Here is a 17848-nt window from a genome sequence, read left to right on the forward strand (position 1 = left end):
GACACGAGGCGCCTCCCAGTCCCGCTTCGGCGGCACCTCCTCCGGCGGCTGCCGCTGCTGCTGAAGCGCCGCCAAGCCTGCCCCTCCGCCCGCCCGCCCGCCCCGTCCAGAGAGGAGCAAACTTTCTTCGCGGCTGTGGTGATGAAGCGCGCGGGGAGCGGCTGCTCGGCGGGCTCCTGCCTCGGGCTGTGAGGGAGAGAGAAAAACGAAGGGAGGCGCGGCGTGTGAAAGGAGTCGATTCGCTTCGGCCTCCAGGAGGGAGAAGGGGAGCGAGCCCCAGGTGTGTGTGGGGGGGGGGGGAAGACCCTCCGGAGAGACCTCTCAGGTAGGCTGTCGTGAGGGGAAGGGGGCAGCCAAGGCAGGCGGTTTGGGCGCATCGTCGCCTTCGTTGACCCGGATTCCATCTTTTGGCAGGCGTTTACAGCGCCTCGCCAAACTTCAGACCGTTAGGCGGGAGAGGAAAGTGTGCGTGTCTGATAGGTAGGTAGCGGGTAAGTGATATTATGATCATTATCCTCAGCTCCCACCCACCCGACCCTGCTGGACAGGTGTGAGCGCTTTTGGAACAGCGCCGTAGGCGACCTGCCTGTTCTGGAGGAGAATAATAATAATAATAACAATAACAACAATAGTAGTAATAATAGTGGTAACGTTGGCGCAAAAAACTCCGCCTTCCACTGACTGAACGCTTCTGGCAACGGGCCGACCGTTTCGGAGTGGAGCCAAGGATTCCACCCCTCCGGTTTTTTTTTCGGAATCCGGAGTCGAACCAGATGCGCGCCTGAGAGAAACGAGGTGGTCCGATTGCCTGCCTGCTTTGCATATTTGCTGTCTTTGGGAAGAAGCAAGCATCTCTCACTCAGGCAGGAGGAAATCCATTTGCTTTGGGAGGACTGATAACGGTCTCTGCTGCTTTCCTGTCTCTATTGAAAGATCTGGGGTAGGTAAAAAGAAAAAGTGGGAGGAGAGTGCTTGTGTTTGGGCTGTGTTCTTTCATTTCTGTCTCTCTTGGAAGTTTCTGGGAAATGGTCCTCTTCTATCTGTATAGGAGTCTGCAACTATAAGAAGGGGGCATTGAAGCACGGGTGTTTGTATTCTCTATTTAAGCTGCTGGATATTGTAAATTCAGAGGTGTGCCCACACCCATTGCTGGAATACATTGCTAGGTGAAGATTAGAAAGCCTGCAAAACAAATGGGGAGAGAGGGAATGTCATCAATAAGTGTAAAATGTACCACATTTATTGGTGTCCAGCAACAATGTGGGCTTAATTTCCTCCTCCCTCCCTCACACATGCATATGTGCACGCGCATACACTAACCTTAATCTTTTGCCACAGGCAGCTTGCACTAAAGATGTTATATTTCCCCAGTGGGTGGTATAAGCTGAAAGGACAGGCAGAAATATTGGGTGGAAACATTGTCTTTCACTGTCACTTGGTATCATCCCTGTGAAAGTCTCTCATGAATCATAACGAGACAGTGAAGTACATGTTCTGCTTTGATGCCTTTTCTGGTGAGGGTCTTATCAAAAGTGCTGGACGTCAGTTGAAAGGTCTGGAAATGACTCTAACCATAAACTTCTACAACAAGGAAAAATAAATATGAACTTTCGGGGCCAAACCTGAGGCTGTTAGCCCAAGTTTCGTGAAACCAGTGGAAATATTTCAGCTTGTCTAGAGCAGACGTGGAGCACCTGTGGAGCACTTGTGCATCATCCCTCGCTGTTGGCCATGACGGTTGGGAGATGATGGGAGCTGGTCCAACAGCATCTAGAGAGCCACAGGTTCTCCATCCCCCTTCAAGAGGCTGCTGTTGGCTTTTGCTTAGCCTCCATCAAACAAATGAGCATTCACACATTTACTTTTCAAAAAAAAAAGCTAAAACCTCCAAAAAGTTAAAACTGGTCCATTTTGTTTCCTTGTTTTTAGCCTGATTTAGTCCAGACTAGGGAGTACCAGCACAGCATATGCTGATGTTTGATTCTGGCATTGCTTTATTTGAGATACATTTAGGTAAAGTTTTGTGTGTGTTTGTGTGTGTGTGTGTGTGTGAGAGAGAGAGAGAGAGAGAGAGACTTAAAAGCCAGCTCTAGCTCTATATTTCTTTAGAAATGCGCACAGCAAAAACTGGATTGGATCAAGACTTAAATCGTTTAGACTCATTGACAGCAATGGAACTTAAGTTAGTTATCACTAATGTTAAGTTTTATTGATTTCAAAGGGTCTACTTGAAGCATGGTTACACCTGGATCCAACACCATCTTTTCAGTGTCAAAAACAAAACCACCCCATAGCTAAAGGATGTGGTTGTACCACACAGACTGCTAATTTAGGTCATGATAGACCAGGTAAGACCCTGAGACATGACAGCACTTGGTTGTCTCGCAGTTTCATGCTTAACCAGCTTTTTTGTGGAGGGACTTTTCTTTAGTGTTTTCAGAACACACTTGACTGTAAACGTATTCATTTTGCCTGATAGGAGAAGCTTCTCTATAACCAACAACTTTTTGTTAGTGCCATATAGGATAAATAGTGACCTCTTGTCTTTGGCATGAGCTACTGATTTCAGTAGATAGGTTTCATATGTGTAGTGTATTGTGAACAATGATTTGAATTAAGGAAGAGCTGAAAAAAATCCCAACTGCTTAAGATGGCTTCTTTTGCCGCAAACACATTTAACTTGAGTGGGTGCAGGTATAAAATTTATTAGAATCATAGAATTGTAGAGTTGGAAGAGACCCCAATGGAGATGTTCTCCCTTTTCTACCATCTTGCCTGTCTCCACTCTTGCTATCCCAGTGAACCTAGCATTGAAATCTATAAAATAGTTTAATAGCACTTTGGTTCTGGTAGCAAGGAATCTTTATTGAAGTGAGTGAGGATGTGGAGAGGTTCTTGCAGATAAATATATGAGCGAAGGAAATGCTTTCCATAGGTTGGGATATTCCCTGTGAAATGATAAAATTCCAGCAAAAGTTGAGTCAAGATGGGAGCACTGAGAAACAGAAGAGGGAAACCCCCCCCCCATTTGTAGAAGTACAAAAATCTCTAAAACAGCATCAGCAACAATGGCCCTATGACGACCAGTAGCCACAGAAAGTTGGTGGTCAGCTGGAAAGAAAAAAAAACCTGAGGGGACATAGCTTGCTGGCTGAAACTCTGAACATGAGCATTCCTGTTAGGAGGTTAGCAAACATTGCAACATCTTGCTGCAAGCTTCACTTATTCTTTATGTTATAAACACTTTTCAGTAGAATCATTAAATATAAGGGGTCATTATAGACTTCTCCGCTCAAATGATGTTCTGTCTGTCTACTATAATGTTTGCATTGCATATGCACATTTTTTGTTTCCCAGATAGAATGTTGTTAGGCATTAATGGGGCAACAGTAATATTAGATCTTCTGGTGACATAGCAAATATGTGAATAATAATGCTTTTGGCTGCATGTGAAGGTTTGTCTGGAAAATGAAAATTATAGTATACGGTATTTCCTCCCACCACAGCAGTTCATTGCATCCCTTTCTGAACCAGGAGGTGTCCTGACTCTTGAGGCTCTCAGTACATCACAGTCTTTTGAAAAATGGAATCTGAATAGGACTCCCCTTTGAGTTCATGTGTGATGCTTTTAGATTGGCCAGAGGGTTGCCGTTAAGTGATGTAAGGCAACATTGATTCCTTCATAGGAGTCAGCATGGTAACTCTGCAGTACTTTCTAATCCCATCTGGGGCAACAAATTGAACTAGATCTTTCTGCAAGGCAGTGCTGAACAATCAAGCCAGCTGAGTGAACTGGGTGATAGATTTTTTAAAAAAGAACCGCTCAAGAATTTGCTTCAGCTAAGATTTAATTATACTGCAAGTTAAAGTCTTTAGTTGTAAAATCTAATGGCCATTTTATTTAATTTCAACAAAAAGTTATTCCACTTGCCTTTCTTTGACTAATCACTGTTTTGTATATTATATTAATACAGGTTGCAATACTGCTTATGTTTTAGGCTGTTTCAATTCTGTTGAAATCAAAACAGTACAATAAGAGTATTACTGTGCAGAGGATTGCAGTCACAATTAGAATGTTTACCAATCAATATTTATTATGTAGTAAAGGGAAATTCTCTATGTTTCAGTTTCTGCAAAAACCTTTAAAACATACTGTAGTTGAAGTAGTGTTGACACTTCTAATCCTTGTAAAATGTGCAGGATCTGGGGCAGCCTTGTTATATTTGCCTTTTTCTACACAGTAGTTTCCAATCTATTAGCGTCAGCTTTTTATATTGGGATATAAGCTCTAAGATGTATTACTGCTACACAATCCTATTGGTCACAGATGTGACTACATTTGCTAGCATCTCCAAATGTTATTTTAATTTCTGTTGCTACTTCTACTTTGGAGGCATCTGACAAATTCAGCTTTAAAATACCAGGGGGGGTGGGAATGTTGTTTTGAAGCACTTGAGCTGTGGTCTTCTCTGCCTATCATAACATGGGTGGGGAAACAACGTAGCTTTGAATAAATGTGCATGTGTATAAGCCGGGGATGGCTATAGTTGGATTGCAACTCTCATCATCACCCACCGGCATGGCAATGTTCAGGGACGATGGGAGTTGTGGTTCAGCAACATTTAGAGGGCCATATTTAGTCATAACTAAATAATGAATGGCAAATGTTGAGGAAAATTCTGTATTGTGGCTTCAAGTGTGAAAGCTTTATTACCTCCTCCCCCATGTCACTCCTATTTTCCATATCACTTTAGAAATGCAAGTTAATCTGTTTCTTGCATAATTGATGCAGCATAACTATACTGCGTGCAACATCGCTGCTGCAAGTGTCTATGAAATGCAGTTCCTGGAACTATCGTGGGAGGGTTGTTGGGTTAACCATTAAACACATTGACATAGCATCTTGCAATTGTTCTTCGTGTTTTTTGTGGAGGAGTGCAGAGCTTCAGTGCTACTGTTCCATGTCTCTTTCTATTGAGGCTTGTGGCAAACCTTGCACTACTTAATCCTAACTAGACGTGGCCTTTGGCAAACATGAAGTTCAAAATCACCAGGCTTCAGCAAATCCGCTCACAATGGGAGTGTGGTACTACCTGCTAGCAAGCCTGATGAGCAGCCAGCTTCCATTCCAACTTGGAGACACCCTGAAGGCATCCTGTGGACCTTTGGGCAGCAATGCTGAACAGCACACAGTCCCACCCATCCTTTCCCTTGAGAATAGCAGGGCACAGGGGGTGGGTCCTGGAGCTGGAGGCTACAATTTTTATCTTGTGCAGTACAGCAAAGCCAGACAAAATTGTGGACCCCTGAAAAGCATGATGGCTCTCTATCTAGGTAACCTGTTGTGCTAGGCCTTTTTATATGTTCGTTTTTCTTCATTTATTTTGCAGACTTGATCTTTCCTGTATACTTGTGAATAGATGAGGGTTGATGCAGATTTGTTCTATTTGCTCTGCTCCCAAGACTGCAGCTCATGTATCTATTTAACGGATAATAGAAAGTCACTTATGATCTGCTGTAAAGCTCTCCACAAGTTTGTGCTCTGAACTCTACATACTTCCTTCCTTCCACCCACAGGACAGTATCCAAAACATTATTAGCAGGGCAGAGAATGAATTTCTATGTAGAACTATGAGTCACCTGGTTTGTTGTAATATAATACAGTGTAAAGAATTAAATCTAATCTGCAAGAAAGCTTGGAAATAGATGAGGACAAGGCAAATTAGTAGGGGGAAACTTGCATGAGTTTTGTCTTATTCATTATTGTCATTGCTGCTTCATCTGAAAGTTCATACTTGTTCTTCAGCCTTCTCTCTTCTGCATCTGACTCCTTGTGCAAGTTGTGTGCTTAAATGATTGGTGTAATGTCAGAAGATGAAACTGATGGGATCATGAACTTTCTTTTATAACCAGTGATTTCCATATTGACTTGGTTGACATGTAACTATAAAACAGAGTTAAACACACTATGGCTTACTGGGAACAAGCAACTGTGTTGGTACACCGTGTTGGTGCATACTACTCAAATTGCGCCTGCTCTCTTATCCCTTTGTTGCATTGGGAGGAAGCAAACCAGAGCAGTGACTTAGTGTTACATGCAAACCATTGCTTGGGGTTTGTTTTGCGCCAAACAAGCAAAGACTAAACCTCTGGCTTACTGCCATGAAAAGGCCATTGTAGAATCCCTACCTCATTAAAGGTGGTCTGATATAATACTACTCAGGCAAGTAGACCAGCATGAGTAGTTAAATATGCAGGCAAATTGATGGAGATAAATGTGTGTGACTCGGCTCTGTTGCATAGAAAAAGGAGAAGTGCCTTGGAAGCATGGGGCAGTTACACGAAAGTAACCTTTCAGTCCCAAATTTGATGATCTGAACATTGACATGTGAGGAAGTCATGTGAATATTCATCTAGTTTGGTCATTATTGCTCAGTCTCTCAAGTTCTACTTAAATTGACCAGAACATCAAATTACTGTATATTCTGGTGTATAAGACTACTTTTTAATCCAGGAAAATCTTCTCAAAAGTTGGGGGTCGTCTTATACGCCGGGTGGAAAATCTGCGGTTGAGTATATATCAAACTCTATATTTTAACTGGAAAAGTTGGGGGTCGTTTTATACACCCAGTCGTCTTATACGCTGGAAAATACAGTATAATACGACACATGGTAGTAGGAGAGCTATGTTGCTATTTGCTGGTTGAGACTTGGGTACACAATAGAGATGTGGTGGTGCTTGGCTGGACCATTCACTTGTTCTCTGACTTGCAAGGCAATGTGCTGTATCTCAGGCGTTTTTTTGAAAGAAAAGTACAAATTACACATTCAAAACAGCATAATCAAAAGGAAACTAAAATATTATCTTAAAGATTTCAAAATAAAACATTACAAAGGAAGTCAACTACAGAATCCACATTTAACGCAGAAATGTTAACAAAAACAAAAAAATTATCTTAAGCATTTCAAAAGAAAACATTACTAAAGGATGTCAAATATAAATTATTACCATACAAATATAACATTTCTGCTGCTATTGCTGCTAGTCCTGCCAATGCTGGTTCATGGCAGGCAGCGGCTGTGGAAGCTCAGGCTTGATGACCTGGGTCTGAACTTAGAGGCAGCCAAGATAGTCTCAACCCTCTTCAACAGCCTCTGCTTTTTGTAGCTGAAGTCAGTCAGGGACTTGCCCTCCCAGACCAGGTAGAAAAAGCCCTGCAAGGCAGGGAGCAGGTCCCCCAGGACTAACAGCCAATATATATTTATATACATATGTATTTTTATTTATCATTGTGCATATATTTTTATAGTACAATTTAGACATTAACACGGCATCTGTAGTATCATGTAAATTGCACAATTCAAGTAATCTTGGGTGAGGTATGAAAAAAGTAGTGGGGTAGGAGAGCCGGGGGGGAGGGGAAATCACATCTGGCAACCAGTACACCCCTTTAGTTTCAGATAGTACATAGGTAGATGAGTCTTGAAAGCCTGGGACACAAATTTTCATGGCCCTCTAGCAGCTATGGTCAGTCATTTACCAGAAGTAATGTATTTGGTGTTAACTCCATAGCCATAGCTATCCATGGTTATGGTTATAGTTATAGTTATAGTTAGCCATAGTAATCTTCATGGATCCTGCATCCACAGAGGAGGAAAATACCAGGGGCAGTGGGGTGGTCCCTGGCACCCTTATTTGAGTTACATTTGAATTACACAACACCAGAAATAAAGGTCTTTTATTCTTGGGCAGAGAAATCAGGAGCATGTGGCTGTGTAGGTTTGGCAGGGACAGGTGATGGGCTAGTAGGGCCAGGGAACCCTTTTCAGCTGAAAGACGGCATTCCCATCTGGGCTGCATGCCGGTGGTGAGCAGGGTCAAGGGTGAAAGTAGGTGGGACAAATGCAATTTTTATCTTTTTTTTTACAATAGCCTAGTTTCTGCACATACTCTTCTCTGTCCTCTAGCAAGCAAGTGAGAAGTATTCTCAGAGTTCCAGCCAGGCAAAAATGCTCAAGGGGTGTTTCTAAACTACTATTTTCTTTTCTTTCTTTTTTTAAAAATACAAGCAGGATTCAGTCACATACCAGCAAATTCAGGTTGTACAACTAAAGTCAATTTGGAGTTCCTGTGCAATAAACTTGCTTCCCTCCAAAACTCAACTTTTTGCTATAAGGAATGTAAAAGTATAATGCACTGGGAAGTGTGGAGTAACATTTGTTTGATGTAATGTTGTCTAAACTCCATTGGTGGATTTTTACACAGCAGTGTGAGCTAGCATGATATTCCGTGTAAAGCTACAAGGAACCAGACAGAGGGCCTTTTCGGTAGTGGCGCCCACCCTGTGGAATGCCCTCCCATCAGATGTCAAGGAGATGAGTAACTATATATATTTTAGGAGACATCTGAAGGCAGCCCTATACAGAGAAGCTTTTAAAGGTTTAATGTTTACTATGTTTTTATATATGCTGGAAGCCACCCAGAATGGCTGGGGCAACCCAGTCAAATGGGTGGGGTACATAATAATAATAATAATAATAATAATAATAATAATAATAATAAAGATGATGATGATGTATACCAGGATGAATGTTCAATACATAAGTTGTCCGGAACTGACTAAGGAGGGTATGAAGCAGTACCAGAATGAGTGCTTCCTAAGAGGAAGGGTGTGGCATGAAGAGAGTCTCAAGGGCCAGATAGAGAGGCTTGGGGGCAACATTCCCACCCCCTGCCTGAGGTTCTGTGCCCCTCCTCCCTCAGTCTAGAAGATTTCCCTCTTTATTGCGGAAACTTTCTTTAATCCCTTTGCAGGTTTCCCAGATTTTTCTGTAGTAGCTCCAATATGATATATAAACTACATAACGATTCTGGGAAATTTTGCTTTACACTATCATTGCAAACTTAATGGCTAAGGTCCTAAGGAAGTTCATGGAACAAAAGTTTCCCATCCTGTCATCTCTGCAGCTGTATGTATTTATGTATTATATTTTGGTTTAATGCTTAGTGGACTAATATCAATATAACTATGTAAATATTTAAATTATTGCTTTAAAAGTTTTTAAAGAAAGAAATAATTCAGACTAGTTTTCAGTGTGTCTTGGAAATGATAAATGAAGGATTTCAGAGTTGGCTGATTGCTGAGATGAGTGTTCTTATTTTTAAATCTCAGAGGGAGGGAAGACAATGTTCTGCTTTTGTTGCGACCATCCCTCATCACTCAAGAGGCATTAGAAATAATTCAATTGTAGCCCTTTATGTTGCTTATTCATTCAAAATTGGTGCTCCATGTGTATCTTTATATTAATTCTGTTAACGGTTATACAATCAGAGATAGACTATCCATCTTGTTTTATCCATATGGTCGAACATATGAATGATTTAAGAGTCTCAAGATCATTGCATTCATGGAGGAGTAATTTGTTAATCTAAATAAAATATGAGTTTCCCCCTCTGTCAGTATATACGGTATAAGAGAGCTTGTGCTATAGTATTTGGAGTTTAAAAATGCAGGCGATAGCTATACAATGTTAGGTTGAAGTAGTATATAAGAAGTGAAGATGGAAGGAAATTTAGAAGTTAGAATTTTAAGATGTTAAGATTAATGTGATAAGATTAAGAAATAATGATAGAGATAAGATGAGATAAGGTTAAGATGAAGAATTATGGTGAATGTTTATTAAAATAGTAAAGAAATTACTAAAGTAAATTAATACTGTACGCAGAAGAGGGAACGGGGGAAGTCCCCTAAATAAGATTAGAAATGAGGTTATTAGAAGTAGACTGATATGTTTTTGTGTTTTATTTGATTGTTTTTGTGTAATTTGTGATGTGTTTTTTGTTGTTGTTGTTTTTATATTGTTTGTTTGTTGTTTGTATGGAAAACTTAATAAAATTCTTATAAAAATAAAATAAAAATGCTTTGGGCATTCAAGTAGGTTCCACTCAGAGTAGACCCACTGAAATTAATGAACTTAAGTTACTAACGCACATTCAGTGAGTTTACTGTGTGTAGTTGTTAGGGATGTGCAAGCTCCTCACCCAATCCAGTCTGGGGCCCAATCCACCACTTTGGATTATCATGCATTTGAGATGCAAATCCATTCAGGGGCCAGCCCCATTCTCTAATTAGGGTTTAAAACCCTACTGTATTAAACATTCAGTTGGGAAGGGGGGTGGAGAAGGCGATGCTTGCAGGGGCGTTCTTAGCCCCTTGGCTGCCGGGGGCGGGAAGCCAAGAGACACCCCTGGGGGGCGGGACGTGCGTGCGTCATGACGCATTCGACGCCCCACCCCCGGGGGGGCCGGGCGGCGGATTCAGGAGTCTTTGCGGGCTGCCGAAAATAACCTATTTTTTTTTAATTTAATTTTTTTTAAAAAAAAAAAAAGCCCAGTGGGCGGGGCTGGCCCCCCGATGTGTCACCCCAACAGGGGCGCTGCCCGGGGCCCCCCGCCCCCTCCGCCCCCCCTGCGATGCCCCTGGATGCTTGCCTCCCCCACCCAACTTCATGTTTAATCATGTTTTTAAAATCCTAATTAAAGATACAGTTGGTGTGGGAAGGAGATGCACATCTTCTTTGCTCCTATGCCGCCACCACATTGCATCAAGCGGGACTGAACCTTCCACTCAGCAGCTGGTGAGCAGAGAGTTATGTTTGGCTGTGTGAGCATATTCCCTTAAAGGGCACAAGCATACATAGCCAAAGCACAGTGCAGAGCTGTTTCAAAGCCCTTTTGCAAACAGCCCTGTGCTGCTCTTTAAACCTTGCAGAGGCTGCCTGGTTCTCCTCCTTACCAACTACCCCCACCAATTGCCTGATCACCCACCACATTTTGAGAGCCCTGGATTGCTTTGGGTGGGCTGATCTAACTCAGGGCAATCTACGGCTGTCTCAACCTGATCCACCCAAAGCTTGGATCCACCCAGATCAGCCTGATTTGGGCAGATCCAGACTTTGGCCAGAACTGGTAGTGCCTTTCACTCCTTGGGTCTGTGTAAGCTTATTGGTCTTCCAAGATTTGTGTAAGTGACTTATAAGAGAATTATCTTTTTTTAATATGCTCAATTATTTTAGTAAGTTCATGCTCCTTTTCCTACCAACAGCCACTTATGTGGGTCTTTCCAGAAAATTGGTTTAAAAAATCTGGCGTAATTTTGGCTCCTCTCCTTGCACAAGTGTTTAGGTTCTAGCAGATTTTTTGCTTGTTCAGGGGACAGGATCTCAAATCTGTGCAACTGTGGTTCTGTAACATCCTGGTAAGAGTATTTTGATAAAATTGATGGGGTACTTGCACAACAACAATATCCCTAAAAATGTTCTGATATAGCAGTTCTTTTCCTTCATAGATCAGTCTGTAGCAAACCATTTCCTTTTCTAGAAACTAAACCCCATTAGATTTTAAGTTTTGAATGGCATAAAAATGCATATTTAGATTATTCATGTTGAAAACCTTAGGAGCCAACTCCTATGGGCTGAGGGGTCATCACCCCCCATAAAATGTTTGAGGGAGCTGCTCCCCAGGTTGATGGGCATTGCCATTCAAAAATGGTGTGCGTGCACCACATTATGTGATCAATTACGCAGGGTGGGGCTTGCCTGCCCCCCTATTTTATTCAAGTTGGCACCCCTGCTGAAAACTACGTATATACCTAATACTTAGCATGTGTTGGTTTCCAGTGTTTGCTTATTCTTGGTCTTGTTCTGAACTGAAGATGACTAAGGATACTCCGATTTCTTATTTGCTGTGACCAGAATCTCATTACTAGGCATAGTGCAGACATAATGGGGTGAACAATGGTTTGCAAAGCTGCAGACTCGTATCCTCTCCCCATGCGCACATTTGCCCTACCTTCCATGGTTTCCTTAACTGTTTAATTGGTTGGCATGGGTGTGAATATGTTTAAAGCAGCCTAGGATTGCCCACATTGTCATGGTTTGTAAACCCACTTGAAACCATGGTTACAATGACAATCCTAGTTAACATTAATCATGTTGATGTAACAGTAAATTATTGTTTACAGTAAATCATGGAGAGAGTGTTTAAGAGCCTGTGCAAACGGTGGGCTGCAAGTTACTACATCACATCTGTGTCACATCTTGACAAGTCTGCTGTATATGTGTAATAGGTACTTTGCGTTCCAGGATCACAGCATTTTTCAAAGTATTATGTTGTATTTGTTTTACAACATGTAAAACAAATTGAGGATATGTTTTACACTGTTTTGTAGGGCATAACAAAAATCGAGAGCTGTAACTATAACAAATAATTACAATTCATTCTAAATGGGAAGTGTATTTGATGTAGTAGATTACATATAGCTCCTAAATGTCTGAACCATTTAATCATGGTGTTTCAAGGCTTACAGAAAATACAGTGATTCCAAGCAAACTATTCATGGCAGGTGATATACTTTGAACTAACTAGTGTTTTTCCCATCCCTTTTTGTCATCAGTTTTTGCAATGGGTTGCGGACTGAACAAGTTGGAAAAACATGATGAAAAGCGGCCTGGTAACATCTATTCAACTTTGAAGAGGCCTCAAGTAGAAACCAAAATAGATATTTTCTATGAATATCACTTCCTGGAATTTACAACTTTAAGTGATGGTAAGCCTATTCTTTATTTTTAGTTTTTAAAAACATCCTATCTAGGGTAGTTATCATGGTTCATGTCGATAAGGAATATGGATAGATAAGCAGAGAAAATATTAACATATAACTTTTGTCCATTTATTTGACATAGTATCATGCTCTGCCTTATGATGCTTTTCCAACTGTAAAATAGGTTTGATATTTATTTCTTTTTTGTATAAAATAATGTAAAATATCAGCCATCTTAAGTGCCCCAGGGACAGAAGTTGGAGGTTTCTAGTGTATGCTTAACAGGGAGCTAGCTGTCATTTTTTTTGACTAGCTAAGTAGGATAACATATAGGTGCTTGCAGTTCCTTAAAGTTTGAACAATTGTTTGGACTCCAGTACACAATATACTGCTACTAATTAACTTTTCTTTGAAGAAATGGGAAAGGGATGTGCGAGGCAGCATGCTATTTCTGACCCCAAAATCATCTCTGCATACTCTTTTTTTAAATTTTGTTTTATGTAAGATTTTTATTAAAGAAATTTAAAATCCATACAAATTGTCAACAATACCGCCAATTACATTTCCCCCCCTTTCCCCCCATCTTTGCATACTCAGTGCCTTATGTAAATAGCAGCATATTTTGTCCTCACATTTTAATTGATACTAATATTTTTTTTATTATATAGCTGCTCATCAATGAGCATTCTCTTGAAACACAATATTGAAACACAATACAGTACATAAAATAATAGTTAAAAACAAACAATGAAAGACAACAAAAACCTTGCTTGCCTAGAGGCAGCATTAAAATAGCTTACGCTATGGACTTAAAGCATAGTTAAAGAACCTGTGTGAATAAAAAGATTCCCACTTGGGGCTGAGAAGATCATTCAGAAAACACCAGTCAAGCCTCTTTGGAGAAGTTGTCCATGTGTGATGTCACTGCATCCTTCTCTACATCACATCAGAATTTATAGGAGTTAGCTAGACATTTCTGTGTGTGTGTGTTTGTGTGTGTGTGTGTGAGAGAGAGAGAGAGAGAGAGATGAGGTTGTTAAAGGTACACATCATATCTAGATTGCCCCTTAGCTTGTCATTCACTCAGTTCTTCTATAGTTTGACCTAGATCATAAGTGGGCAGCTTCTAGCCTATGGGCTTGTTTCCATCTGGTAACACCCACCTGTCATTCAATGGATGTCATAGGACCAGGATGAACTGTATACATTTTCTGAGGCATTTTGTAAAGACCAGCATTAGGAGCCAGGAATAAGCATGGAGTCAGTCTGGTTCTTTGTGTTGGTACCTGTTGCTTTTACCATAAATAGCCTTAACCATCATTATGGCACTCACATTAAACAAATGGGAATGTCCTATTGTTCCCTTTTGCTTCAATAGGCTGACTTGCTATGTTGCTTTTTAAATTACGGTACATTTGACTGACTATAGTATGAGATTATCAAGAGAGAACATATCAGTACATTCACCTTTCCTGTAAATGGAACCTTAACTTCCCTGTACATAGAAACTTTGGCTTTGCTATATAATCATCTGCAGCTATTTCTAACTAAAATTTGACTAGTACTGTTCTTAAAATCAAATCTAATGGAAGTCTTTGCATGCTACACTGCTCCTGGCCCTTTCAGCGCTATTTCCGCTTCCTCACTTCTTTTTCAAAACATGTGCAGTGTTAAAAATAACTTGTTAACAAATGAGGTGGTCACATTCACTGGTTGAGCATATAGTCAAGTGGAAAAAATCTTGGTTTGCATTAACACAGTTTAGATTTATGACTTTTCTATTAGTAATTCTCTTGAAAACAAACTAACAACAAATGCACTTTACTTAATTCTAGCATTAAACTTTCATTTGTATTTTTTGTTTGTTTGGATAAGAGAGGAATTGTTCTGGGGGTATCCATTATAAAGTCAGTGGGTATGGTTAAATTATACAGCAAAATAAATGATATAATAGTGATGTATGGCAGATAAGTACTTTGAAGATAAAAAAAAATCCCAGTTTTTATCCGGTTTCAAGGTAGTTCTTAATGCTACTTAAGATTCAACCAATTTCTGCTTAAATCTGTTGAATTATATTGGGTTTATTCCATCGTCCAAAGCTGACAAAGCTGAATTATAATAATCTATAGATAGCTGTTATATATCTGTAATGGCAGGGTGTTGTAATGTAATCCAGATGCTGTGAGTTGCACAGAAAGCAACAGAGTGAGTTGGATTCAAAACAGGAATAAAATGGGGGCTTGACTCCTAGTCTAAAGTGCTTTCTGTCATCTTTGCTCAGTTTAGACTACAAATGTGTAAAACTCAATTTGGGGTTTTTTCCCAAAAAAAAAATAACTCCATATAAAACTAACTAAGGATTCAGTCCTAACACCAATTACCTGGGAATAAGTCTCATGGAATTCAATAGAGCTCAATTCTGAGTAGACATGGTTAGGATTGTGCTGTAAGAAAAAGGTTTCTTTTGATTAATTCAAGTAAATTTTAACATATCAACATATATTGACAGCCCCCCCCCCCAAAGAAGAAAAGACGGTCAAAATCAGAAGAATATGAAGGAACTGATTACAAAATTGGCTGTGAAAAAGAGTTTACATAATTGCTCCCACTGATGCTATATACACAAGAGGAAGAGGAATATTTTATTAAAAGTCTTGGCTTGAGTTGGTAGAAATGTTTACAGCCAACTGTTTTTGTGGGACTGAGGCAACAGTAGGTTACACCCAAGCTGCTAAAAGCTTCCCAGCTGGTCTTCAGCTTTTCCTGTAGATATTATTGGATTTGTAGAAATGGCCCTCAGTGCTTCAGAGGTGGCATTAACATTCTTTGCTTGCTTGGAAAAAAAATTCTTGCTCACTTGGGGGAGGGGGGGAGTTGCTTCACACCTGACAGTCTTCAGAGATTCTCAAACAAACTTCCACACACAGTCAGAACTCTCTAGGTCTAGGAGAACTATTCAGGAGTCTTGCCAACTATCCTCTTTTCAAAAATTCAAGGTCTTGGCTTCTCCTGTGGCTAGAATTTCAGGGAAACTAACCTGGGAGCTGTTTATTTAGCCTTGAATGTATGTAGCATCTTAGAGCTTATAGAGTCCAGTCATTAAGATGGTTGCTTCACTGTAGATTTGCTCCATGGAGTGGCTTGGGAACTATTGCTGGGCTGGGCTGGGCGAAGCTGAAGTTGAGTTTAAACAGTTAATAACCACATTGGTTATAAAAGTGAATGCTTTTTGTTTGCATACTAAATATAGCTATTTGACAACGGCTGAAACTAATGTCTTCAGCACACTGCTTTCCAAATTTCTGGGCTGGTTCACAGTTTACATGGCTTGTGTATTCGCCATACGTACAGTGGTAAACTTTCTAAAGGGTGAAGCAAAAGATTTAAAAATAAATAAATCTGGCCTTCGCTTCCTGGCATGTATCATATATGTTCATCAGCTTTACCCAATCTGGTACCCTCCAGATGTTGTGGAACTACATTCTCATCATCTTTCACCATTGGCTGTGCTGGCTGGAGCTGGTGGGAACTAGTTCTACAGAACTGGCACTTTTACACAATGTCAAAGCCACTTGTAAGGAATTGATCTTCCAGTGTGGCAGCGTCTACAGTCTGTAACTCCTTGCCCATGGACACAAGGCAGGCTTCTTTACTGTATTGGTTTTGCCACCTACACCCCCCCTTTAACCCTTACCCAAATATGCAAGGTTGACACACATTTTAAATAGACGATTAAGATCCAAGCTGCTGGTGTTGTAGCTCACAAACCTTTCATCTCAGTAGTAGCCATTAGCCTTGCAGCTAATAGGAATTACAGTATGGCAGGGGTCAGCAAACTTTTTCAGCAGGGGGCCAGTCCACTGTCCCTCAGACCTTGTGGGGGGCGCCATAGGGATCCTTGCACCACGGCACCAGATAAGCTTAAGACGGCCCTGCTTTTAAACATATTCAGCATGCTTTAACATGTGCTAAAACACACAATTTGTGTTGCTCAGGGATTAACCGTTTTCTTACAAATAATTTTGATGCACTTCATTATGAAGATGGTTCATGTTCTGTTTCAGCTTTGGGTTTACCTACTTATTGCCTGGTTTCTTTCTCTTACTTTCTACCACTAGGAATTAGGTAGTAGCGGGGTTCCATATCTCCTAAAATGATTTGGCAGATGATAATTGATTAGATTCTTTCTTTTTCCAGTGTTGGAAGTTACCTAATTTCCTTGTTCTACTCTGAAAACAGATGTGAACATAAAGAAAATAAGCATTTCTAAGCTTTAGTTCCTTGCATTCAGTGTTTCATCTAACCTGTTTGTCTCAACCCTTCCTGAATCCATTGTGCCTGCAGTGGATAATAGGGGCAGAGTGACAGAGCGAACATACTGAGCTTGGGTGAAAATAATCCACAATTTTACCAAATGCCATTCCTTAAGCAGTTTGACATTAAGAGGGTAGGTCGTTCTCAGCTGGATATACCCACAGAAGGAAGAATGGTGCAATACAGGGTGATGTAGGTCAACTCTGCTGCTCCTACCAAAGGACTGCGGATGTGGCTATTATGCATCCTAGTCGCAGGGCAAGTTTTGTAAGATAATTCCCCAGGAGTTTATGATGTGATCCTATAGTTTACTGCCTCTTGCACTGGGCAGGGACTGTACCAGGTATGACAGCATATACAGAGAAAAAAAAATTCTATGAAGGCAACACTCTAGTATCGTTTCCCTCCAGCAGCTCATTTGAAGCATAACAACATTTTAGCAAGAAACATCCATACAGCAGCTGGTGTAGTTGCCTCTGAAGCCTTCTCCAGTGCTGGTTTCTTTTTGTAATTTAGGGAGTGGAAAGATCTGTTCTTCCCAGTTTGTCTCTCACTATGTCCTTGCCCCCAACACAGTGAAAGCTACTTCTGCATGCTGCTTTATGTGTTTTCTTCATTTTTATTTTTAACTGGGGTAGTCAATCTGGTGCCTTCCAGATGTTGTTGGAGTGCAACACAGGGGTGTAGTGTGGGGGGGGGCTGGGGGGGTCATGGCCCCGGGTGCATTTTTGAGAGGAGGCACAACCAGGCACCCCCCCCCCCGCAGGCTCCCTCATTGGAGCCTGGCTCCAGTGTGCAAGGGAGCTGCCGTGGCTGCGCCTCTCCTGCACTGGGCTGCATGCACGAGGGAGTAGCCAGCTCCCTCGTGCCCAGCCGCAGCTCTGCTGCTGGGTCAGGTCTGAACCAGGAGACAGTGAGAAGGAGGAGAGTCA

General features: G+C 41.1%; 1 protein-coding gene across 3 annotated transcripts in view; it reads left to right on the forward strand.

The window, feature by feature from the left end:
• Positions 1 to 77: 77 nt before the first annotated feature.
• The window catches only part of RFTN1 (raftlin, lipid raft linker 1), a 101189-nt gene continuing 83418 nt past the window's right edge, over positions 78 to 17848 (forward strand). The window contains exons 1-2 of one of the 3 annotated variants that reach the window (XM_033164865.1): positions 78 to 280; positions 12456 to 12608. In XM_033164865.1, coding sequence (XP_033020756.1) covers positions 12464 to 12608 — 145 coding nt within the window. In that variant the 5' untranslated portion in view covers positions 78 to 280; positions 12456 to 12463. Of the gene's footprint in view, positions 281 to 418; positions 481 to 855; positions 941 to 12455; positions 12609 to 17848 lie in introns of those variants that run through there. The other 2 variants (XM_033164867.1, XM_033164866.1) reach the window with 2 other exon arrangements.

This window comes from Lacerta agilis, chromosome 12 (genome assembly GCF_009819535.1).
Source record: "Lacerta agilis isolate rLacAgi1 chromosome 12, rLacAgi1.pri, whole genome shotgun sequence".
In the NCBI taxonomy this organism is placed as follows: Eukaryota; Metazoa; Chordata; class Lepidosauria; order Squamata; family Lacertidae; genus Lacerta; species Lacerta agilis.